The sequence below is a fragment of the Pogona vitticeps genome, chromosome 5 (genome assembly GCF_051106095.1).
Source record: "Pogona vitticeps strain Pit_001003342236 chromosome 5, PviZW2.1, whole genome shotgun sequence".
Lineage (NCBI taxonomy): Eukaryota > Metazoa > Chordata > Lepidosauria > Squamata > Agamidae > Pogona > Pogona vitticeps.
Window position 1 is genome coordinate 94,228,166 of NC_135787.1, and position 25,887 is coordinate 94,254,052.

Genomic DNA, 25,887 nt, shown 5'->3' on the forward strand with positions numbered 1-25,887 from the left:
TACTAGGGGTTTGTGCCTATTTTTAAGTTACTGTAAACTTCCTTCCATGTTGTGACTGCAGTGAAAGGGCAGAATGTACTTTATTTTTTAATCTTTTTTAGTATGAATAACAAATGTTGTGAGACAAAGTTATAACTGTCTGCAGCCAGAACAGACCCATCTGTCTCTTCTGAGAGGAACAAGTACTGTTCTGATTGAGGTAACTATGTCAAAATAAACTAGGCAATTTTCTAAATCAGTGGTTCCAGTCATATGTGGACCCCATTTTCTTAAACTGTACTCTTCATATCAGCAAATTTTTGTAATTTATATGTCTACTGGACTTAGGACTGACTGAGATGTCCACTTGTATATATATTAGTACTGGCATGATAGCACTCACATGTTCAAAAAGTGGAGAAGAATGAAAGCTGAGCCTGTGAGGGGCATGCTACTGAACGTGCACACAGTAGTGGCATGTTCACAACACATTTTTTAGGAAGGAACTCCCCATCATTTGCCAAAATAACAAAGTGAGGGAATGGGGCTGTCAGTCAAATAGGTTAAATAAGAAAGAAAAACCTGCTCTATGATTCATCATAACATTCAATTAATTTCACGACTTTTGACTTGTATTTTGTCTTACACTCTTGATGTATGTCCCTTTCCCACCATTATTCAGTTTTTTCGCATACCTCTAAATGTCCTGCTTCATAACCCATGTTGGGAATCCCTCTTCTAAATCCTTAAATTACACCAAATTGGTCTGCAGCATGAGACAAGAAAGAATGTTTTATCATCAAATTGTTCTGATATATATACTTTTTTTCTGGATGAAGGTCCATATCAATTTTACTGTCATCTCCAGAGAACTACATTTCAGATGGAATTTTATATCCTAAGACAACATGGCTTGGAAGTGAGCTGCTATCTAAATTAGCTAAATGGTCCACAGAGATTATGAAGCGCGAATTCAAGAGTACACTTTCTTTAATTTCTGTGGCAAGATACAGCAAAATTTATCAAGATCTAAAGGAAAAATACAAAAGGATTGTAAAGGTAAATAGCAAAGCAGTCAGACTTTCTTTCTAATACAGTGGTGCCCCGCAAGACGATGTTAATTTCTTCCGTGAAAATCGCTGTTTTGCAAAAGCATCGTCTTGCGAAATGCGGTTCCCCATTGGAATGCATTGAAATCCATTTAATGTGTTCCAATGGGGACAAATCGTCGTCATTTTGCGAAAATCGCCCATAGAGAAACCGTTTTGTAAAGCGCCGATCAGCTGTTGAAATTGCTGTCTTGCGAAAAACGGTCCTGAAAACACCTGTTTTGCGAGTTGCGGACTCAGCTGTCAAAATCATTGTCTTGCGAAAATCGGTACCAAAAAAAAACCCATCTTGCAAAGCACGGTCCGAAACATCGTATAGCAAAAATCGCCCATAGGAAACACTGTTTTGCGAAGCGCTATAGCGATCTCAAAAACTCATCGTCATGTGGATTCATCGATTTGTGAGGTAATCGTCTAGTGGGGCACCACTATATCTGTTTTGTTTTTAATTTAAGAGGAATGTGCGTCATGGAAACTACTTCCCTTTACCACCCCTAAAGTTAATTTAACTGGAACTTACTGTTTTTAATAGACCTCTGCTGCTGACCACATATACAAAATACTGGCCCAGCTCTGTTCTTATCAATGTAAAAGATGGATGCTTTGTAATTGCTGTATGTGTCTGATATAGCTAGTTTGTATAGCTGTCATAAGATTTATATGATCCGAGTAGACACCAGAATATTGTTTCTTGGCCTTTTGGCTAAGATTAAATGTAGTAATGTAACTTTCATACAGGTATAGAGTACATTGTGTAGTAGAGTAGTTGGTCATGAAGCACAGTAGAGAGTATGTGGCTCTGCATTTCTTAAGTGAAGCTGTCAGATCTGTTGTCGAACTGATTGGAAACAGTGGCCAGTCAGATTTGTAAGGAAGTAGACAATTCCCAAGAAAGATGAACACAACAACCTTTGACTGCAAAAATAGAAAGTTCTCAGCAACAGAAAAGTAAAAAGAAGTTGAAAAGGAAGGTGAAGAGGGCAGATCACTCCAGGATACTGAGGATTACAAAACCATAAGAACAGAATATATACTGTGGGATCAGGTGGTACCAGAGGGTCTGAGAGGGTTATCAGGATAGGTGACAAGCAGTTTAAAGGAAAACACTACAGAAAAGAAATCTTCCTTTGGAAAATGGAGTTCTTGGTCAAGCAAAAAGGAAATCAAGCTTGAAAAATAGAAATATAACCAGGTGCTGCTGGACATAAAAGGGAGTTCTTGAAGGGCATATGTCTAGAAACAAGGATTTTTAGTATTGTGGTAGACAGCTCAGTATAAATGTCAATTTAGTGTGTAGCAGTTGAGAAAATTGGCAGAAACTGCAGATGCAAACTGTCCTTAAAGGAAAGGTTAGGAATAATGCTCTCATACAAAATCCGCAAACCCCTGATTCTCAGTCATTTTTCTTCTCTTTACACTGTTATGTGATGGGCCAGTCTGAGTTCCATTAATAAAGAGATGGTAGACAACTCTGTAAGATTTGTGTGTTTGTTTTTGTAGAAACAAATCATGTATCTGTTTTCATGTGCATGTTTATTTTTTACACATTGATGTGTGTACTGGTTATTTAGAACAGTATATGGTGGTGAGGCTTTGCAGTTAGCTGCCTGGTCACTTTGTTTCTTTGTTTGCAGGTCTGGCCTGAAGTAACAAATCCTGAGAAGTTTGTATATGAAGATGTTGCTATAGCTGCATATTTGCTGGTATGTAGTGTTTAACAACCTGGTTGTCAAAATATATGCATGAGTTAATGTATCTTAAAAAATTTAAAAAATGCTTGTAAATGACTACATTGTTGAGGTCTTTGAGGGAGGCCTTAACTTATTTGTGACTCATGTGTGACTCATGGGTGACAGAGGAGGAAGAAAAAAAGTACTTTGAGCCCCCTGATAAGTAATTCTGTGCAGCTCATTCTGGGGAATGGACAGTAGTGGTTGCTAGTACAGTGGTGCCTCGCAAGACGATTATAATTCGTTCCGCGAAAATAAAAAAAAGTCTTGCGAAGCACGGTCATAGAAAAAATGTCATGCGAGGCACCATAGTGATCGCAAAAACCAGTCATCTTCCATGTTTTTCATCCCACGAGGCAATCATCTAGTGAGGCACCACTGTATAGAAAGCTGATCTGGATCTGAAGTAGAATTGATAGCATCTTCTGAGCCCCTTGTTGCAAAGTCTTCTGTGAGAGTGAGTCCCACTACGTCTCTCCTGGACCTCTTACCCTTCAGTCTAGACCTGATCTAGGCTACTACGCTTTTGGGGAGTGGCTAGATGGGACCATTACTCTTCCTTGTCTTTTGGGGCTGGTAGTCATATAGTGTGCTGGAGCTGGAGCCCTGGGATTCTTTACTCTTAATCCTAGAGCTTTAAGATCTCTCCTTCCCTTCCTATTTCTGGACAAGCTTTTAAAAAAGCAAGTGAAATACCCGAGCCTAAGCAGCACTGGGATACCCAATGTGGTATAGGGGATAGAGTAACAAACTAAGACTCAGGAAACCTGGGTTCAAATCCCTGCTCTGCCATGGAAACTCACTGGGGAAGTGGAACTGGTGAAACCACTCCTTCAATATCTCATTTACCTTGAAAAACCCTATCAGAGTCACTATACGTCAGTTCTGACTTCATGGCACATAACATAAGCAGCTTTTTCTAGTGTATTGTACCAGTGCCCCTAGATGTGATTAGGCAACAACTTCCAACAACCCAATCCAGTACTATGCAGCTAACTGTGAGGCATCATGGGAGTTGTAGTCCAACAACTATAGAGCTACAAGTAGCCTTCCACTTTACATTTTATGAAATACTATGGATTTTATGAAATTCTTCTTTGCTTCCTTCACCTCTACCTTGCATGAAACAGGAAAGTTCAATCACAAAGACCTTCAAGGTCATGCTTTGGGTGCTATCTTGAGATCATGTGGCTTCTTCCATTAGAATGGACATGTAAAGCAGGAAAGCCTTTGTCCGTAGACCTCTGTACATAGAGTCTTTCTCAGGTCTTGGGACCCCACCTGTGCAGAATTCCAGGATCCAGGCAGGCCCCAGGAGCAGGAAGTTCCCCTGCCTCTGGATGTCCATATCAATGCATTAGTAAGGCCATGAGGTGCTGCTCAGGGATGAAAAGGGATTCTGCCAAAGAAGAATGCAACCATAAATCTCAGTTGTAAATTCTATAGTATAATTTCTGATATCTGTAAATAGATACTAATATTTCTTGTAGGTTTTAAAACTTGTGTTTTGCCTGTTCTTAGATACTTTGGGAAGATGAGAGAGCTGAGAGAGGACTGTCCGAGAAACAATCTTTCATGGATCTTGGCTGTGGAAATGGCCTCCTAGTTCACATATTGAGCAATGAAGGGGTAAATAACTTGAACAGAGAAACTGTGCCAGGTTTCCATTGTTTCCTGCTCTGCTAAATGCAGTAGAATACACATCAATAAAAGATTAAGTGCCATTTTATTGATAGCATGTGGATGTGATTATTTTTAAAAGTATATGTTTTTTGTAATAGTGCAATATTCTGTATTGATATGCTTCTTTGGAAGCCACATGGCATAAATCAATTTACAAGTATCACTGCTTAATCCCTAATAATTTATGGTATCCCTGGAAAAAATATTTTTAAAACAGGCATGAATCTTATCACCACGTCTCAGTTTCAAAATCATGCACTGTGTGTTCACAGGGACTTCAGAAGGCACAGTGTTTCCATTGTTACTTTGAGGAAGAAGAATGTGTTTGCTAATATGAACATTTAACTAATAATTCATATATTACATTTCCAGCATTCAGGTAAAGGAATTGATGTAAGAAGAAGGAAAATATGGGACATGTATGGTCCACAAACATACTTAGAGGTATTGTGAAATTGTATGTTAAAATGTGTTTTCTTTACCATCAGTTTCTTCTTGAGATCTTCTTTAAAACACCCATTAGCCGCCTAGAGTGGTCCTCACCGACCAGATAGGCGGGGTATAAATTAAATAAATAAATAAATCATGAGATGTAGAATTTTAACCAAATGCAGTATGTTATGTTTACATCTACATCTTTGTACACAATTAGTTGTTGTTGCTTATCCTTCCCGAAAATTTATGACTCATATATGATGAGCTATGGGCCAGAATTCCTTTAGGAATTTACCTTGGTATAGGTGTAGTTGCATAAATTGCAGTGGCAAATTGCTGCTAATTTATGTGTTGCTTCTCATATTCCATGCTGTGTGCCAGTCATGCAGCTTGGCACACTACCAACAATGCAAATGGCAACTCGTTAATTAGCTGTTATTTGCCATTGCAGTTACACTCATGCCAGCATAAATCCTCTATATGTTTCTGATACGGTGTTGGATTCACTGCTGGGGTTGGATCCAAATTTGGTTTTCCTTAAACAGAAGAATTTAGACTATTGGGAGGAGGCAACTGTGACAAACCCAGACCTACTGGGACCTGTCACACAGTTACACTAAGCTGCCACCAACCATTCCCTATAATAAGTCACACAGACCAGGGATGGATTTTCAAACAATAAAAGAATAAGGTTTATTTTAAATACAAACAGGGTAAATAAAACAATTAGGTGAATAACATAAAGGAACGTGGCTTATTCTCACTCATACAAGCATACAGTTTGGTTCACCCAGAACCCTTAACTTAAAGCACAGACCCTGAACCTATCAGTTCTGGCTAACCAACAGACACCTGAACCTATCAGGTTGGTACTCTGACACACAGTAGTACCCTGTCTGACACACAGACTCCCACACCAACTCCTTCTTCCCAGCTGCTGCTTCGTCTGCTTAGCTTCTCCACACACGCATCACATATTTATACAGTACAGCCCCTCCTCCTGATGTCCCGCCTTCCACTCCCCATAGGATGGAACTTTCCCTCCAAACCCATGACAGACAGGTAACATCAGTGCTGTATGTAACACCTCCCCTCTTTAAAAGTTGTTTTGTAGGGGGAAAGCTAAGGTGCTTTTCACCAAAAAACAACCTGTATAAAATACACAAAAACAGTTATACATACCATATTATACTTACTCATACTTACACTCCAAGTTAACCATAGCAAATATGCATTTAAACATTTTACCATATACAGTACATCAATTTACCTTTATTCATACAAACCAGATTCAAAACCAGGTACATTTAACTTTTTATCAGCATTATATACACATAGTCCATGTTCTTTCGCCGTCTTCATTCTTCAGGTCTTCTTGATAAGGCGTCAGCAACACAGTTCACTGACCCTCTGACCACCTTCACTTCAAAGTCATAGTCCTGTAGGTTTAAAGCCCACCTCATAAGTTTGCTATTGTGGGTTTTCATTGTCTTTAACCATTGCAATGGTGAATGGTCAGTACACAGAATAAAATGTCTTCCCCAGATGTAAGGCTTGGCCTTCCGGATCGCGTAGACTATGGCCAAACACTCCTTCTCCACGGTTGCCAAATGTCTCTCACCTTTTTGAAGTTTCCTACTCAGGTAGGACACTGGATGCTGGTCACCATTCTCATCCTCCTGGCACAGAACTGCTCCTACCCCGCTGTTAGACGCATCGGTGTAGATGATGAACTCCCGGTCGAAGTCTGGAGCACGCAGGACAGGATAGTTGATTAACGCCTCCTTCAACCTCTGGAACGCCGCCTCACAGTCGCTGGTCCACGGGATGCGGTCATCAGCCTTCTTCCTCGTCAGATCGGTCAGCGGAGCCGCAATCTCGCTAAACCTCGGGATGAACTTTCTGTAGTAGCCCACCAACCCAAGAAATGATTTGACTTTTTTCTTGGTGTTGGGTCTAGGCCAATCACGAACAGCTTCTATTTTGGCCTCCAGGGGTTTTATCACTCCTCCCCCTACCATTTGACCCAAGTATTTTATTTCTGGGCTACCCAGCTGACACTTGCTGGCCTTTACTGTTAGCCCTGCTGCACTTAACCTCTGCAGCACTAACTCCAGGTGTAACAGGTGATCTTCCCAGGTATTACTGAAGATCCCTATGTCGTCAATGTAGGCCACTGTAAAGTCACTGAGCCCTGCCAAGGTCTGGTCCATCAGCCTTTGGAATGTGGCTGGTGCATTTCTGAGACCAAAGCTCAGGACTCGAAACTCATAGAGACCAAAAGGGCTGCAAAAGGCAGTCTTTTCTTGATCCCTGGGATCAATTCTTAATTGCCAATATCCCTTTACCAGGTCCAATGATGAGATGAACCGACAACCCCCTATGGTTTCAATCAGGTTGTCTAGCCTGGGCATTGGGTAGGCATCAGGAGTGGTTACACGGTTTAATTTCCTGTAATCAACACAAAACCTAATGCTCCCATCAGGCTTGTCCACAAGGACTATCGGAGAGGACCAAGGACTAGAAGAGGGGACGATTATGTTCTCCCTCAGCATTTCGTCCAGCTCCTTCCGCACCTTGTCCCTATAGGGTCCCGTTACTCGGTATGGGGATACTGCCTGCGGGGGTGCATCCCCTGTGTGGATCCGATGCATCACTCCCTTCACTATCCCCGGCTTGTTGGAAAACACCTGTTGATATTTACTAAGCAGCATCTTTAGTTCTTGCTGCTGGTCTTGGGTGAGTGCAGGACTGATCTTTACCTCCTCTGGGTTGTATTTTACTTCCCCTCTACCCTCCCAGAAGGGTAATTCAGCTTCCTCACTCTCAGCTGATTTTATCGCGAATAAAACCCTCTGTTCCCCTCGGTAGTAGGGTTTTAGGGCATTCACATGAACCACCCTCCTTGCTTGGTTCTCCTCCTGCTCTATTAGGTAGTTCAGGTCTGACATCTTGGAAATGACCCTATATGGTCCTGCCCATTTGAGCTGCAGTTTATTCTCTCTGCAGGGCCTAAGCCAAAGCACTTCCTCCCCTGGGTCAAAGTGCCTCTCTCTAGCTTTGTGGTCATACCATGTTTTCTGTCTGACCTTCTGAGCTTGCAGGTTTTCTGCTGCCAGCTCTAGATTTCTCCTTAGGTCATTCATCAAGGTGTCTATGTATGTCACAACGTCTTGTGGGTCATCCTGGGTGACCTGCTCCCAAATTTGTTTGATCAAATCAAGGGGCTCTTTCACCCCTAAGTGTGCAGCAAACATGTCAGAGTGACCCCTTTGTAAGATCATGGGGCGATACTTTTCAGGTACCACCAGCTGACTTCTGATCCCATCTCCCCCTTTTGAGATATTCCTCAGGGTTTCTCTGTATAAAATCCCCTTTTTCTCCAGAAATCTCACTGGGGTTTCAGGTGTTAGCTGGGCGTCAGTCACCTGTTCAAAACACTTTTGGAGAGTGGCGTCTGCCTTTTGCTCCTGTCCAAATCTGCTGTCTGTGGTTAAGGTTTCCACCACAGCTTCTGAACTCCCCTCTGCTTCCGTCTCTGGCTCATCATTACCCCCCTGAACTGTCCCTGTGGTGGCTTGTGAGCGTGTAATCACTAGCACCCGTTTCACATGTTCAGCCAGGTCATTTCCCACGAGCACGGCTGCTGGCAGAGTCGATGAAATCGCTAGCCTCCAAACTCCCCTCCAGTCTTGAAAGTTGACAGGTACCTCTGCTACTGGCAGAGAGATTACCTGCCCCTCAATCCCTGCCACCTTCATGCTCTCATTTGGGATTATAAATTCCCGAGGAATGATATCTGGATGGCACAGGGTTACCTGGGAACAAGTGTCCCGCAGCCCCCTATACTGATGGTCAAGTATTCCTACGTCCACCCCAGCTGTCTCAAACAACTGAGAATCTGTTTTTATCAGCAAGCAGCGCTTTACCTCCACAAGAGGACCCTTTTCCTCAGCCTGTTCGGCAGAGGTAGCTGTTCCAGACTGAGTAGCCATGGCAACAGGCTCCCTCTGTGACACTGAGCCTTGCTCTTTCTGGACACAGAACACAGCTTTTGGCTTGGTCCCACTAGAATTCTGAGGCACCATTCCTTTTAGCTGCTTCAATTTCTCACACTCTGAGATTAGATGACCCTTTCCCTGACAAAAATAGCATTTTCTGGTGTATTTTGATTCTCTCTCATCTTGTTTTGGTTTTCCCTCCAAAATCTGAGGTCTTTGTTTCATGTCTGAGGGCTTCCCTTCACCATGGGCCCCTCCCCCTTGCTGGCTTTTCCCTGGTCCCTGAGAGTACTTGCTGTAGGTTTCTTTGGGTTTACCTACAGATTTCCCCTCACCCAAGGGCTTCCTTATTTGGGAAATAAAATCTGCGATCTCAGCGGCTGCTGCCACAGATTTCGGTTTCCTTTCCCTCACCTGGAATTTCAATTCCCCATGCAGGACTGAATAGAACTGCTCCAGCGCTATCAAATCTTTAAGCTGCTCATAGGTCTCTGTTCCCTCCTGCGATAGCCATTTCTCAAGCAGCCTCACCAATTGGGCCCCCACTTGGGTAAAAGTCTGTTCTGGTTTTTTTGTGAGGGACCTGAATCTTTGTCTCAGCTGCTCTGCATTTATCCCATGTCTGGCAAACACCAGTTTTTTAAACTCTGCAAAATCTTTCATCAGTTCCTCAGGCATCTCGGCATAAACCTCAGCCAGGCTACCACTGATTAAAGATCGCATGATGGTCATCTTCTCAGTTTCCCTCACTGAGAAGTCCACAAACGCTCTTTCCACTAAGGAAAAGAACACCTCAGGACAATCTCCCTTGTGGTACACAGGGAATTTCTTCAGGTCAGCTTTAGACAGTTGGCCTCCCTCAGAATCCCTATTATTATTATTGTTCTGGTTCATCAGTTCCAGTTTCCTTAATTCAAACGCCATCCTTTCTTTTTCCAGAGCAATTTTCCCTCTCTCTCTCTCTAGTTCAAATTGCCGTTGTTTCTCCCTTTCCCTTTCTTCTCTTTCCCTTTCCTCCATTTCAAATTGCCTCATCCTCAGTTCATGCTGTTGGGCTATGAGCAATTTTCTAAGTTCTGGGTTCTGCTCTCCTGTGCTGTCACCCTGCACTGAGCCAAATTCATCCTCAGAACCTTGGTCAATCTGGGGGTCTTTCACTTCACTCATTTCGGCCATCTGGCTTCGAGTCAAGGGCATAATCCCCCCTCAGAACAGGCTGCTTTAAAAAGTCAAGCCTCAAAATAAAACGACCACTTTTTTCCTTCTTGCCTCAGAACCAGCTCTCCCTAGAGATTGCTGCTGTTCTTCAGCACTAACTTGCAACAGTATCGAGTCAGAGCCTACCCCCCTCTGCTGGGCCTCTCAGCTGGCAAGCTAGCTCACTGTTACTACGCAGTTTTGCCTCAGCTTTTTCCCGCCAAAACTAGGCTGCCTCGGAGCACCTTAATCTAAGTCTCCCCAGTTGGCACGTTCTTCTACTAGCGCACCTCCCCGTGAGGTACACCTAGAAGATTACCTACGCGCCTCAGACTGTCCCTGACTAGACCCCCCTTGCTCTGGGCACACTTGCCAAGGCTTTGCTGGACCGCTGGACAACTGGACCAGTCGTATCCCACACGCTGGACACCAATCAATGTGACAAACCCAGACCTACTGGGACCTGTCACACAGTTACACTAAGCTGCCACCAACCATTCCCTATAATAAGTCACACAGACCAGGGATGGATTTTCAAACAATAAAAGAATAAGGTTTATTTTAAATACAAACAGGGTAAATAAAACAATTAGGTGAATAACATAAAGGAACGTGGCTTATTCTCACTCATACAAGCATACAGTTTGGTTCACCCAGAACCCTTAACTTAAAGCACAGACCCTGAACCTATCAGTTCTGGCTAACCAACAGACACCTGAACCTATCAGGTTGGTACTCTGACACACAGTAGTACCCTGTCTGACACACAGACTCCCACACCAACTCCTTCTTCCCAGCTGCTGCTTCGTCTGCTTAGCTTCTCCACACACGCATCACATATTTATACAGTACAGCCCCTCCTCCTGATGTCCCGCCTTCCACTCCCCATAGGATGGAACTTTCCCTCCAAACCCATGACAGACAGGTAACATCAGTGCTGTATGTAACAGCAACTTCTGAGGTTGCTTAGCCTGATCACTGTGCTGTCTATGTGGGGCCTATGTGTGGAATTTTAAGCTTAAAGGGATCACCAACTGCTGTGTACTTTGTATGTGATCTCCCAAAGGGCCACTCATAATGTGAATGCTATAGCTAGTACTTTATATGCAGCATGATAAACCTCAGTATTGGTGTTCATTTTTAGTACAAAATGTTCCCCAAAAGCATGCCATGCCATTTCAGAGTGAAACTAACTGCAACATGAATTCTGATAGGTTACAACAGTAAATCATTTTTAGCCTTTTGAGGCATCCTGTGTAAACATTTCTGTTGTTTCCTTTTAGGAAAATGTAGTTAGTCCAAACAATCTGTATCCAGATGTTGACTGGTTAATTGGAAATCATTCTGATGAACTCACACCATGGATACCTGTAATTGCAGCCAGGTAACAAATTGCAATACTTCTGGCAAGAGGGGTGGAATTAGTTTGAAAATCGAGAGCTATCCTGGAGCTGTTTGTCTATGAATTGTCCTTCTAATATTGAACAAATAGCACTTAAAACAAAAGAACTAAGGATAATGTAAAAACCGATTGCACAAAAGTCTGGTGGTCAAAATCCTATTAGGAATTTACCCCAGCATAATGCAAACATAATAACTATTAGAGGCAAATCACTTCTAGTTAAGAAATAACCATAGACATTATCTGTTGTATGTTAAACCCTGTGACTGAGTACACAACAAATAATGTCTACAGTAGTTTCTAATTTGAGGTGATTTATCTCTAAAAGTTATGGCATATGTTCAAGGACATAACCAACAGGCTTCTGGCATATATACTTAAATGATACAGTGGGAAGCATACATCTGTGTTCATAAGCCTGGGTTGCCAAATGGGTGGCAAATAAATAAATAAATAAATAAATAAATAAATAAATAAATAAATAAATAAATAAATAAATAAATAAATAAATAAATAAATAAATAAATGTCTAGTAGAATGACAATAAATGCTTCAGTAAAACCAATAATTTGCAGAGGTTATCTCTGATTGGAATAAGCAAATGCTTGTGAAACCAAGAAAAGTTTTGGTTAATTAGAGTATAACCTAGAAAAAAAGAGTGGTGCTGTTTCTCAATTTGGACCTTGATTGGCTGGAATGCCCAAAGTGATTTTTTAAACTTGCTCTTGACCAAACATAAGCAGACATAAGGAGCAAACATATATTGTGGCGAGGAAAAACAGCTTGAGAAAGGAAAAATGGAGGAGGAAAATTAAAAGAGAATTGGTGTAAATCTGCCAGGTGGCCATCAGAGGACAGTAGCATTTTCCAGTGAAGTGCATCAGTTTAAGCACTAGTTTTCTTTCTGTGTTAGGTCTTGGTCACACAAGGGAAATCTTCTCTATTTCTTCAGATACTTTCCATTCCTCTATTGCAGTGGGTCCCAACCTTTTTGACACCAGGTACCGGTTTAGTTAAAGACCATTCTCCCAAGGACCGGGGATGGGTGGGTGGCGGGTGTCCGTGAGTGTGGGGGTGGGCGGGTGTGCGTGCAAGAAAGTGGGCGAGAGTGTGTGTGCTCCTTTAACCCTTGAAAATCTGTCTCGGTGGCCCAGTTTTTCCAAGTCTGTGGCCTGGGGGCTGGGGACCCCTGCTCTATTGTACTGAATCTTGGTCACGTGGTTTATATCCCAGGACAAATGTCCCAAGAACTTTTAGCGGTACTGACATATTTCTTCTTATTTGGATTGTTATGGCAAGCTAGACCTGCTATCAGTTTGTTTTCTCTCTTGCTTCAAGGGGTAATTTATCCCCTTGATTTATAGATATAGTATATTTTTAAAAAATAATATCGTGAGTGAGTTCAAGTTTGGGTGAGCTCCATCCTCCATTTTGTTCTCCAGAAACGGCAGAGGCTCATTTTACTGAATAACTTTTTTATTGTCTAACATTGGGGAACTGTGAACAATAACTTCTGTAGGACCAACAGGCCCTTCCATTTAACACAGCTATCTTTCAATTCTGGAGTAACAGAAGAATTCAGTATTGGGGGTTCACTCCAAACTGCTCTCGATCTGTTGGTTTTCTCATTGGGTTCCATATGTATAGGCATATGGTGCCGCAACAGGGATGCCAAGCCCACTCTCCTTCTGTAGGTGTCGTGGGTGGTGGATTGGTTGGATTCGATTGGGCTCCCCTCTTCCAGCGATCTCCTCCCTTTGGGGGGTTCTGCTTCTCCCAACTGAATTGCAAATCCTTCTGTCCCCTTTCTCTTATTTTCCCCTTTGCCTTTCTCTCTCTTTCCCTCAGGCAGGCTGACCCTCTGATACTGCTGTCTTCTCTTTATTTCTTCTATCAGCAACTTCATCTTAAGTCTCTCCCAACTCCAAGGATCTTCCATCCCCATCCTAAAGGAATAACCTCCTCTTTCTCTTCCCTCTTCTCCTTTTCCTCCCTTTCCACCACTGTCTGCTAATCCACCTCACCTCCTCCTTCCCCCTAACTCTCTACCACAGATCCTCCCTGTTTTCATACCCCCTCCTCTTTCCCGCTCTTGCCCCCCTGCTTCTAATTGGGCTATGGCTGGCAACAGTGTGTACACTGTCTCGTATCCCTCTGCGATTGGTGCTTGAGGGGACGGCTTGTCCTCCTCCTTCCTGGCTGGGACTTGTTCCTTTTCCCAAATATTAATACATTGATATATTGGAAGCAAGGTTTCCTCTGAGATGCATGACTGTGTGCAGCTCTGTCCCCTCCGTGCAGCTTTCCTCCTCCCGTGTGCACCCATAGCAATTGTTTCTGGCCCCTTCCATTCTGGTCAAATGAAACCCTGTGGGAGGGTGGGCTTGCATACGAGGGGATTGGTGCACCACCCAGTGGGGCTGAAAATTAGAGGGAACATTGATCAGGAAGGGGTTTCTATTTGGGAAAGTGTCCCTCAATGGCACTGGCTGCTCCTGCAGAAATACATTGCACACAATGGACATGGCATATCCACATAGCAGTACTACAAATCCCCCTCCCCCCTGGTAACTTTGGCATACCAACGGTTCAATGTATCTTCCCATAGATATATAAAAAATTATTACCCGCCAGTAATGTGATGGCAGCAGTAATGTATTGATGTATTGGGCACGAAAAATAAAAAAATATTAATATGCACACATCAATAATGGCGGCCACCTTCCTAGCTTCAATGCTAAAAAGAAGCAGAGCAAGTCATGCACAAAGGGAATCCTGGTAAGGATTGCACCAGTACATCAAAGGTATAAAATAACACAACTTGACGGGGAAAAAGAGATTTCTACATGTGTGAGTACCAGTGCCATTCCCCCATGAGCTTGCATAGTTGAGTGAGGATTCAGATCCAGGTCTCTTTGAGTTCTAGTCCATCATTCCATGACTTTTTGCTTATTTTATACATTAACATTAAAGACTGAATGGGGAGATAATTTGGAATAAATCAGATCTTGAGAAATCCTCATTTTCCATATTGCATAGATGAAATCAAAAGTGTGCAACCATTTATAGACTTACAGAAATGTATAGTGCCCATTTCAGTTCATACACCATCCTATATGTCTTGATCTATTGTCTTATTGCAGATCTTCCTATTCTTGTCGGTATTTTCTATTGCCCTGCTGCTTCTTTGATTTCCATGGAAAATATAACCGAAGGCAAAGTAAGAAAACCCAGTACAGAGAGTACATTGATTTTGTAACAGAAGTGGGACTTGTCTGTGGCTTTAAAGTGGAAGAAGATTGCCTGAGAATTCCTTCAACTAAAAGAGTAAATTTCATTTACCTTGTTCTTAAAACATCCCAAAATCTCATTGTCTTCCTTGTAAGACAGAGCTGCAGTCAATATTGTTTTTGAAAGCCAGGGTTGTGCCAGGGAATGCCACACTTCACATTCAAATCATTCAGATCAAATCAAATGTTTTCTCAGTAAAAATATTACTGATTGATATGTTTATCTGGAAATACTATGTTTCCCTTAAAATAAGACAGAGTCTTATATTAATTTTTGCTCCAAAAATGCATTAGGGCTTATTTTCAGGGGATGTTTTATTTTACTGTCATGTCATCTTCTGGTTGCTGCACAATGCTGCACAATGGTGGAAGGCGGGGTTTCACTTAACTAGGGCTTATTTTTGGGGTAGGGCTTATATGACGAGCATCCTGAAAAATCATACTAGGGCTTATTTTCAGGGAAGCAGGGTACAGAAATACAGGTGAGAATGCAAAGTTGTTCCAAATACAATAGGTCATGTAGTTTTAAACTATCCATGCTGTAGATCTGGCAGTTTACAATTGAGTAAAGATTGCCACTAGATTCAGGACAGAACAGACATCTGGTTGCTGCAAGCTCTGTAACTGCAATCACATGAAACTAAGACATCCTGCTGGAGAGGTAGAGTCTGTCTACATTCAGAGCAATTCATGTTGTGTTTCATTATTAGCATCTGAATAATAATCTTTTTGCTCATAGGTATGCTTAATTGGGAAATCTAGAACATATCCAGCAATACAAGATGCTGTACTTGATGACCAGCGAGCACACTATATCAACAGTCGCCAATCCTTCAACAAAACAGCATCAGATAAAAAGGACAGATTGTACCAAGTTGATAGCTTCTTGACAGCAGGTCACACCACAGCTCTTACAGGAGATGAAGAAGTGTTTCAAAATACCAATGTAGAAAATGTCTTAATGTCTGGTTTTCTGCCCAGGGGGAAAGAACAAATGAGAAACTGTACTGCTCTCCCTAAGGATTTTGTAGACAAAGTGGTTTTGAAGGTAGTACAGCTGTTGTTAAGTGAAAGCAAAGAAAGTCCACCTGGAAATACAACCACATGGAACAGAGGAGGTGAGATTTTTTACCCAGGATATATATATAAAAATGGGAATTTACAGGGATTCAAAATATTGCTTTAGCCATTATAATTCTTGAAGTCATCAGATCTCATCTGCTGCATGAGGTAAGAAAGCATTTAAAATTCATCTCCAAGCAGTGCCTTAAATTGCAGTTACAGTGGTGCCCCGCATAACGAGCGATTCATTTAACGACGAATCCGCATAGTGATGTGTTTTTGCGATCGCAAAAGCGATCGCATTGCGATGTTTTAAACAGTAAAATATCGCTTTGCGATGATGAGTAAGTGTTTCGCTTACCGATTTTCGCATAGCGAAGTTTTTAAAACAGCTGATCGGTGGTTCCAAAATGGCCGCTGGATAAACAAAATAGCCACCCGCTGTGTTTCATGCCCTTTCCTTGCTTACCGGGAAGCAAAAATGGCGGCCGGATGGAGGATTTTCACATAATGGTGAGTTTTAAGCCCATAGGAACGCATTAAACAGATTTTAATGCATTCCTATGGGCTTTTTGGTTCCGTATAGCGACGATTCCACATAGCGACAATTTTTCCGGAACGGATTATCGTCACTATGCGGGGCACCACTGTACATCCATAGTATCCTAATAACTCATATATAATGGAGTTGGTAAGAAACAACATTTATTGAATGGTCAAATCATAGTGAACACTTGCTGACCGTAAAAGTGAATGATCTCAAAAATGTCCTGTCCTCAACAGCCCTGCTCAGCTCTTGTAAACTCAACAATGTTATTTCCTTTGTAGAGTCGATCCATCTAATATTTGGTCTTCCTCTTTTTCTGCTGCCTTCCACCTTTCCCAGCATTATTGTCTTTTCTGGAGAAACTTGTCTTCTTATGGTGTGTCCAAAGTATGATAGTCTCAGTTTTGTCATTTTTGCCTCTAGAAATAGTTCAAGCTTGATTTGCAATAGGACTCAGAATAGTTTACCCAGGGATTCCCAGTGTGGTGGTGGTGGTAGAATGATGGACAAGGACTCTGGTGAACAGGGTTCAAATACCTGCTCAGCCATGGGAAGTCACTGGGGGAATAGAATTGGTGAAGCAACTTCTTAAATATCTCAGTTATGTTGAAGCCCTATTGGAGTCATTATAAGTTGGTTCCGACTTGACGGCACAGAACACACAGGTTTATCCAAAGAATTGAGAATGTGCTTGTTCAGTGAGTGTGAATCTGTCTGTCTGCAAACAAGAAAGAATAACTGGCAAACCAGGTTAGCATTTTGGTAAAGAAGGAATGGATTCTCTGTACATCATTCTGGCAAAGGTGCATTCTAGGAGGAGGGAAATTCTGGATAATATATACACATAGTCCTGGCCATTATGTCTCTAGTCCTGGATTGTTAATTGTAAATGTATGTAAATAGGCCATAGATTTCAGCAGTGAGAAAATACATTAGCCATGTGTTTATAGGCACTTACCCATTATGTATGCTAGTGTGTAGTTCTATTATCCAAAGCTTCAGGATTTGTCCCTGGTGGGCCCTCACACAAATAGGACTCTGATTAGGGTTCCAAACAACGGTTAAAAAGCAAAGTCGATAAAGGCAGCATTGTGTCACATCCCTTTCTAACAGAAATGGCTTAGACAGCATGCCTTGCTGAGCACACATGGTGGTGGTAGGGCATATAGAGCGTAATCATCCACTCCATAAATACAGATAGAACCGAAGAAGAGACATTTCCAGTATGCTTCAAGAATGGCTTTTCCACATCTAAAGAAAATACTATGCAAGACATTTCTTTTTTGTGCTACACTAAATCAGGTTTCCTTAGAGCCATGTATTTCCAGTGCCTTATTTGGTGTTGAATAAAGCTGACCTGTTTGGGATCCGTATTATCATAGAATCATGAAGTTGGAGGGGGCCTATAAGGCCTTTGTCCAACTCCCTGTTCAAAGCAGAAATATAAATCAAAGGATATCTGCCAGGTGGTTATCTAAATTTAAAACCCAATTAAAAACATGGCTGTTTATTCAGGCCTTCCCTCCAGCCAACTCTTGATTTTTTCTTACTTTTCCTTTTTATTTTTACTGCTGTTCTTGTTTGATTATTATGTATTTGTCTATGTTTTATTATTTGATTTTATATTTGGAAGCCGCCTAGAGTGGTCCGGTGGGCCAGATAGGCGGGATATAAATTAAATAAATAAATAAATAAATTTATTTTGAATGCCTTCAGTGTTGGAGCACTCACCACCTCTTGAGGTAATTGATTCCATTGCCATACTGCTCTAACAGTTAGGATGTTTTTCCTGATATTCAATCGAAATCTGGCTTCCAGTAACTTGAGCCCATAGCTGTGTGTCCTGCACTCTGGGATGATCAAGAACAGATCCTCCCCCTCCTCTGTATGACAGCCTTTCAAATATTTGAAAAGTGCTATTATATCTCCTCTCAGCCTTCTTTTCTCAAGGTTAAACATGCCTGGTTCTTTCAGTCTTTCCTCATAGGGCCTCCTCTGAACTTGTTCCAATTTGCTGGCATGCTTCTTGGAGTGCAGTGTCCAGAACTGGACGCAGGACTCAAGATGAAGCCTAACCAGTACTGAACAGAGGGGAGCTAGTACCTCATGGGATTTGGAGACTATACTTCTGTGAATGCATCCCAAAATAGCACATTATTCTTCAAATTTGTTTTAATCAATTTTTTCTGCAAGATGGAATCTTTTTGCCTACAAAAATTGATACATTTTGGTGACTATGTCACTAATGGGAAAAGTGACATCACATGGCTGGGCAAATGCTGCACCTTCTCTCTTTTTCATGGACATTACCTTTGCTCACATACAGTAAAAGGAGGAAATTGAGAGATAAGTTTGTAAGAGAATTTTTTTGTAGAAGAATTCATCTGGATACATGCTAGGCCTGTGTAATCTTAGTGGACCTGATTTCGCTGCATTTTTGCCAGCACTAGAGTATAGTCTCTTTCCAGACTGCCAAGTAGTTTTCCACAATAGCAAAATGCTATTGGTACATTGTACAAATGGGTACATTGTAATACCTTTTAGGGTTAGCACCCAAAGTGAGAACACTGAACATATCAGTTTTATCACGGAACTGTCCTTACTGCACACAGATTTTAAAATTTGTTTTAAAAAGTTGATCAGCCTTGATATCTATTATGATTAATGCCTAAAACATTCTGAAAAAATTAAAATTGTTATCCCTGACATTTGAAAAAGACATATTTTTCAGGAAATAGATTCCTTCAAGCTGCAGCCTCAGATATCATTGTTAATAACTATTTCTTATTTTCTCTTCAACTGTAACTTGATTCACAGATGGATAATATATAGTAAGACAAAACTTTTGTCAGAAGAGTAGAAGAGGAGCAGACATATTTATTAAGTGTGAAATATATCAGTTTTACACATCTCTTCTAGGTATCTTGCAAACCATTGTTTTGACATGGCTTCTTGTGGTGAGTGAAAAATAGTCATGTAGGGTATGTGTATATGTGTGTGTGTTTAGACAAATGGGTTATATGCAGTACAACAACAGAAAGGTTGTTCTACAGGACATTTAGAACAGCAGTTGACAGTTCTTAAAAACCCCAAGCTAGAAGTATTGCCAAGGGCTAAAGTTAATTCACAGAAATATATTATTTTTGTAGAGAGTCTTACATTGGGAGAAATTGCAGAACATTTAGACAAGAAGACTTTAAAAACTCTGAAAAATGAATATGGAGGCCTGCAGACCTTGCTGAGAAACAACCATCAAGTGTTTGAAGGTAAATACAAGTGATGCTTATTGGTTGTACGTTTTCTCTGTGTTAGTTTCAAAATCTGAGAGTTTAATGGTTCTGGAATTCTATCCAGTAGTATCCCTCTGCTCACAGGAGGTTCTTTGGTCCTGTGAAGGCTTCTGTGAGTGGCACTTGGGAGAGAGACAGTTTTCACACATTCCCCCATTCTTCTGCAGCCCCTTGCCCCATTTTCGATCCTGTCTCAAAGAGTCTCACAAAGCAAATAGTAGAAGGATGTTGAAGAATCCACATAAATGGTCTTCTCCCTTCCTCTATTTGTGGACGCCTCTGCTGGATTAAAGTGCTTTCTGTGATTATAATAGTTACTGTTTCTCTTTTGCAATAAGCAAACATGGATTGAAACTGCAGCTTTACCAAAGCTCAGTATAGCATATCAGAGCCAGTTGTAAATATCCTGTTTTATTAGATATTGGATTGTTAGAAACACTGCTGAACTGAAATCACTCTTTCACAAGCCCATGGAATAGGATTGCTTATTCAGTGCATGCACGAAAGAAATAGATAAAGTGTTGTGAAAATTTGGCTTTTTAATTCTAGTGTATCCTACTTAGCTTTGAGGTGGGGAACCAGGAGACTCCCACCCCACTCCATTCTTCCTAGGTTATCTTCTGGGGACAAATCATATCATGAGACAGGCATCTTCCTCGAAGCCCTGCTCCATGCCATCATTCACATCTATTTTTGATACATCAGTTGGAGGAGCCCTCTGTTGAGGAAACGGTTTCACTAAGGCTTTCCCTGGCCAAGTAGAAGTAGAAATGTAAAAGTTCTTGAAATTCTGAAGCCATGAGGGAAAAGATTTCCTCCATTTTATTTATTTTTTGTTTTTCTTGAAAAATAAAAACAAAACAAGTACAGACATTTAGGGGAAATAGCAACACTTATTTTCATATCAGAGTGCAAGTTATTTCACTCATAACTTTAGGTAGCGTTTAAAATTGAACTATTGCATATTTATGGAATTTTAAAATATAAAAACTTTAACAGCTTCTAAGTAAAATTATTTTTAATAAAGATAAAACTATGATCTACTGTACCTTTTGCTGCTTACTGTAAGTGTGCTTAATTTCAGCTATATGAAATGCAGGGGGAAAAGGCATGCAGAACCCACAAATATTTTTTTAAAAAGAAAGAAATGTACTATTTGGATGGAGGCAGTCTTGCTTCTACTGTGATTATTGCCATGTAACTAGAACAGAAGCCACCAGAAGAAAGAAAGCACTGATCTAGAAGTCTCTCTTGAGCTTCACATCTCCAGGCAGAGGGGACTAAGATGCCAGCTGGAGTTTTCATTGGTTAAAAATCCATTCCTGTCCTAAACAGCCCTGAGTTCTGAGGGATTCTTTTGTGTGCAGGACTGAGTGTTCACTTTTGAGAGCACAGGAGTTTTTCATCATTGATGCCTAAGAGCAAAATATTTTTCTAAATTGATGAATTGGTACAGTGGACCCTCTACTTAAGGAATTATTGGAATGGTGGCTGCAAGTCGAAAAGTCTGTAAGTCGAATCTCCATTGACCTACAATGCATTGAAAACCGATTAATCCCATAACCAGTGGTTTTTATTCTATTTTTATTCCATTTTGGTTTTTTTCTGGTCTGTAAGTCGATTCACTGGCTGCAAGTCGAATCTAAATTTTGCAGCCAGAGAAGTCTGTAACTCGAAAAGTCTGTAAGTCGAGCCGTCTGTAAGTCGAGGGTCCACTGTATGTGGATCATGATTAGGTCAAACCTCCCATCAGTCTGTAAGTCGAGGGTCCACTGTATGTGGGTTGATACCAAAAAATCATATAAAATGCATATGTATTTTTACCTTAAGGGCATCTCAAATTAGGTTGCAAACATTCCAAATATATTTTGGAATAATATCCCCTACCCTGAGAGAAAAGATCTTCATTTTAGAATTATGGAAGTCTTGTTAGCAGCACTACACTTTCCAAGTAATGATGAAGGGGTATTCTGTTTAAAATAAGACTTGTTGGTTCAGAAGACAGCTATTTATCCTGGGGAACAGTTGCTTCTAGCCGAGTTCTGCTGTTCTTGCTCTTTCTTCAGACCCATATACACTAGTTTCACATTTTTGCAAAGTTCTTTTCATGATACTGTACCTGGGCTGGATGGTGGACAGTCCTTTTTTACTTTCCTCAGCTTTTTTAAATCAATACATCAGGAAGCTGTTTACTATAATTAGAATTGGACAGAGAAAATGAAACAAAGAGAACCAAAGCTACGTTTATTTACAGTAGGACCCCCACTTCCACTGGGGATTGGTTCCATTTGTGTGTAGACAGATAGACAGCATGGTGAAGGGGGGGGGGGAATCAAATGCCTTACCAGAACAAGACACTAGAATGCGCCAGAGACCATGTTATGCATTCTTCACTAACATGTATTCATAGCCCAGTCTTTGCCTCCCTCTAGTGGTCCGTTCTGGCAATACAGGTGAAAATAGTTTTTCCTAGATTTTTTTCTTTTAATACAGTGGTGCCTCAACTTACGAAATTAATCCGTATTGGAACGGTGGCCGTAACTCAAACATTTCGTAACTCGAAGCACCATTTCCCATAGGAATGCACTGAAAACCATTCAGTCCGTTCCAGCCAAAGAAAAAATCACCAAAAAAAAAAAAAAAACACTGCAAGCCCCTGGGGCTGCTAAAAACAAAACAAATCCAAAAATTTGCTGTGGAGGCGTCCCAGGCTTCCAAAGCACCAACACCTGGTGTGGCAGTCGAGGCAGCTTTGGAAGCCCGGGAAGCCGGCACCCGGCACGGAGGTCGGGGCGGCTTTCGGCTTCCAAAGCCGCCCCCACCGCCCCCTGCCTCCCGTCCCCGCTCCCTCTGCTGCTACAGGAGACAGTGGGGATGGGAGGCAGAGGGCAGCAGGCATGGCTTTGGAAGCCCGAGAAGCCGGAAGCCACCCTGACCACCGCACCAGGTGCCAGCTTCCCAGGCTCCCAAAGCACCGGCACCCGGCATGGTGGTTGGGGCGGTGTTGGAAGCCCGGGAGGTTGAGCCTCCCTTTTCCTAACCATTGGGGTGAAGAAGCAGCTTCTTCACCATCAACGGTTTGAATTTCACGCCCTTTCCCCCTGCCTTTTTCTTTTCGTAAGTCGAAGCTCCGGCCACTAAAATTTTGCGGCCGGAGCTTTTCGTAACTCGAAATGTTCATAAGTAGGGATGTTCATAAGTTGAGGCCCCACTGTAATTTTAATATTTTCAGACCATATATCAGTTAAACTGCATATACTGATCCCACAGATACAGAGGATCTTATTGTACTTACTCTTGGTACTATTCTCAGAGTCTTGGACCCCTCCAATTTGCAATTCCCTCTTTTGGTCGCCATCAGACAAATACAATTAGTATGATTATCATTAAAATAGGAATAGATATTTGGGCAAAGTGCAACACACATATGCTATTCAGTATCCAGTGCTTGACTTATGTCAGTACCAGCAGTTTTGGTTCCAACGACCATTTTCTTCCTACCCATTCCACTGAACCACACTCCTTGGTAATCCAGGCAGCCATTGTTCATACCACTGAGACCAAGCCTTGAAGCAGTTTCCTCTTCATGAATGCTCTATTGCAGCTTGGGATTGATGTTCTAAATTGCTCCTGTAGTCTACCTGTAATTCTGCCAGTTGAGATCATCCTGTGAGTAACTTAACATGCAGCTTTTATCTTGGAAGATCTCATTCTTGTTTCCAATAACATCTACAAAATGACAAAAAAATTCTGTATACTTTTCAGTTTTCCACCATACTCAGAATGATGATTCTGAGACTGGTATCACCTTGTTTCTAATAGTAGTGTCCCTCACTCTCTCTCGGCCAAGGTGGTAGTCTTCTTGTGTTTTTTTTAATAATAATTTTTTATTTTCCAACATAGAATTTACAAATATACAAAGACATTATATATAAATAAAACAAACTATTTTTAGAGCTTAACCTACAAGCAATCTTATTCCCTATTAAATTTCTTCCATTTTGATCTTCTCCATATTGTTCATTTTAGTTCTATTTATTACATAACTTTTGCTTTCCACCAATCGTAAAAATGCATTCCAGCTTAAGTAATAAATTAATTTTTCTTGTCCTTTTAATCTCTTTGTTAATTTGTCCATTTCTGCACATTCTAATATTTTTTAATGATCATGTCATCCTTTGGTGGGTCTCCCTCCCTCCTGTGCCCATACTAATCTAGCTGATGTCAGAACATGTGGTGGTAGCCTTCTTGTGTTTGTCCCTAACCCTAGAGCTCTCATTAGGAGGTTGGACATTAATATGTATTTCATATGCAGATTTGACAAACACAATGAGATGAGATTCTTGTAGTTTTCATACTGCATTCTTATTCTAATATTCATATATGTAACATTGTATTAATATTTAGGTGTCTCTTTTTAATCTCAGTTCTAAATGGAAAAGTTCATATTCGTGACTGGAGAGAATGGAAGCCACCCAAGAAAAATAAGCGGAATGAGCATGTTAAACAAAGATTTCCTTCTAGAGCATTTAAAACTCGCCTGTGTTGGTTTTACATGCACCATCCTCAGGGCTGTCCTCTGACTTCAGAATTCTGTCATTATGCTCATGGGGCTGAGGAGCTGAAGCCTTCTCTGACTGTACCAAAGATGAATCATGTCAAACAATAAAGTGTTGCTACTTTGACTTACTCTACTCGGATGGATTTAATTTCATGAATAGAGCACATGTTGATTGTATGGTAATAAAATGTAATTTTTATTTCACTTCATGGAACAATGAGATACTGTGGTTTTATCATGTGTTTGAATAGGAGAGCAAAAAACCCTTGATGTGGCAATTCTCATTTTTTCAATGGTTGCTGTAATATCCAAGCACATTGTCCATGGTCGACTTATATATTTTCCTTTGTTTGCTCTAATGATGAGCTAGTGATAGCTGGTACATGTGGATCTAAACTCTGTTCCTTAAAATCTCCTTTCATATAAATGTTTCTCTGCATTATTCTAGTTTCTGTTTAAAACAAAAGCAGTAAAAAGTTGTAAAATCATTATCCTTCACACAGAGACTATAAAAGCACAGACTTGGTACACACAGTCATATCAAGACATCACAAATTGCACCTTTCACTTAGATTGTTGCATTTTTGGTGTAAATATATTTTTCCAAAATACTTGATGTACTTGTAGTCAGCTCTTAAAGCTTTCACATAATTCTGCATTGACATAATTAGCATTTTGCTTTGTGGCTTTTCAACTGTGTGCTAGGCTTTCTACCATGACTGCACAGTTATGTACAGAGGAAGACAGCAGTAGGAATGTTTGTCAGCATTCTTCAGACATAAACTCAAGCTTGATGTCTGACTATGTCCTAATATTGCATATACAGTTAGGTCCAAAAATAATTGTACACTGACACAAGTTTTATTATTTTGGTCATTTATCAAAATCGAACTTAAAATTACATAATGAATATGGGCTTAAAGTGCAGTCTCTCAGCTTTAATTTGAGGATATTCACATCCACATTGGAGCTTTTTAATCTGTAGCCCACTCTTTTTCAAGGAACCAAAAGAAATTGGACAATTGGCTCAAAAGTTGTTTCATGGACAGGTATGGATGATTCCTTTGTTATTTCGCATCAGTTAAGCAGGTAAAAGGTCCGGTATTAATTCCAGGTGTGTGGCATTTGCATTTGGAATGTGTTGTTGTGAACCCACATATGTTTAACGGAGCTCTCTATGCAAGTGAAACAGGCTGTCCTTAAACTGCAAAAGAAAAGAAAAAAGAAATCCATCAGAGAGGTAGCAGGAACTTTAGGAGCGGACAAATCAATAGTTTGGTACATTCTGAGGGAAAAAAAGAATGCACTGGTGAGCTCCTCAACACAAAAAGGCCTGGACGTCCACCAAAGACAACAGTAGAGGGTAATTGTAGGATCCTTTCCAAGATATAGAAAAATCCCTTCACAACTTCCAGCCAAGTAAAGAACATGCTCCAGAATGGAGACATATTATCAAAGTCTACCATAAACAGAAGACTTCACGAAAGCAAATACAAAGGATTCACAACAAGGTGCAAAACATTCATAAGCTTCAAGAATAGAAAGGCCATATTAGACTTTGCAAAAACAAAAAACAAAAAAAGTCTTAAAAAGCCAGCACG

At 41.0% G+C, this 25,887-nt stretch overlaps 1 protein-coding gene across 8 annotated transcripts in view; it reads left to right on the plus strand.

The window, feature by feature from the left end:
- The window catches only part of TRMT44 (tRNA methyltransferase 44 homolog), a 29,819-nt gene extending 5,409 nt beyond the window's left edge, over nt 1-24,410 (plus strand). For 4 of the 8 annotated variants that reach the window (XM_020805773.3, XM_020805771.3, XM_073001018.2 and 1 more), the window contains exons 3-11: nt 819-1,038; nt 2,723-2,791; nt 4,340-4,447; nt 4,874-4,945; nt 11,418-11,518; nt 14,680-14,863; nt 15,566-15,944; nt 19,585-19,701; nt 24,153-24,410. In XM_020805773.3, the coding sequence (XP_020661432.2) occupies nt 819-1,038; nt 2,723-2,791; nt 4,340-4,447; nt 4,874-4,945; nt 11,418-11,518; nt 14,680-14,863; nt 15,566-15,944; nt 19,585-19,701; nt 24,153-24,394 (1,492 nt within the window). In that variant the 3' untranslated portion in view covers nt 24,395-24,410. The remainder of the gene's footprint in view (nt 1-818; nt 1,039-2,722; nt 2,792-4,339; nt 4,448-4,873; nt 4,946-11,417; nt 11,519-14,679; nt 14,864-15,565; nt 15,945-19,584; nt 19,702-24,152) is intronic. The other 4 variants (XM_078394096.1, XM_078394094.1, XM_073001019.2 and 1 more) reach the window with 1 other exon arrangement.
- Nucleotides 24,411-25,887: the final 1,477 nt, after the last annotated feature.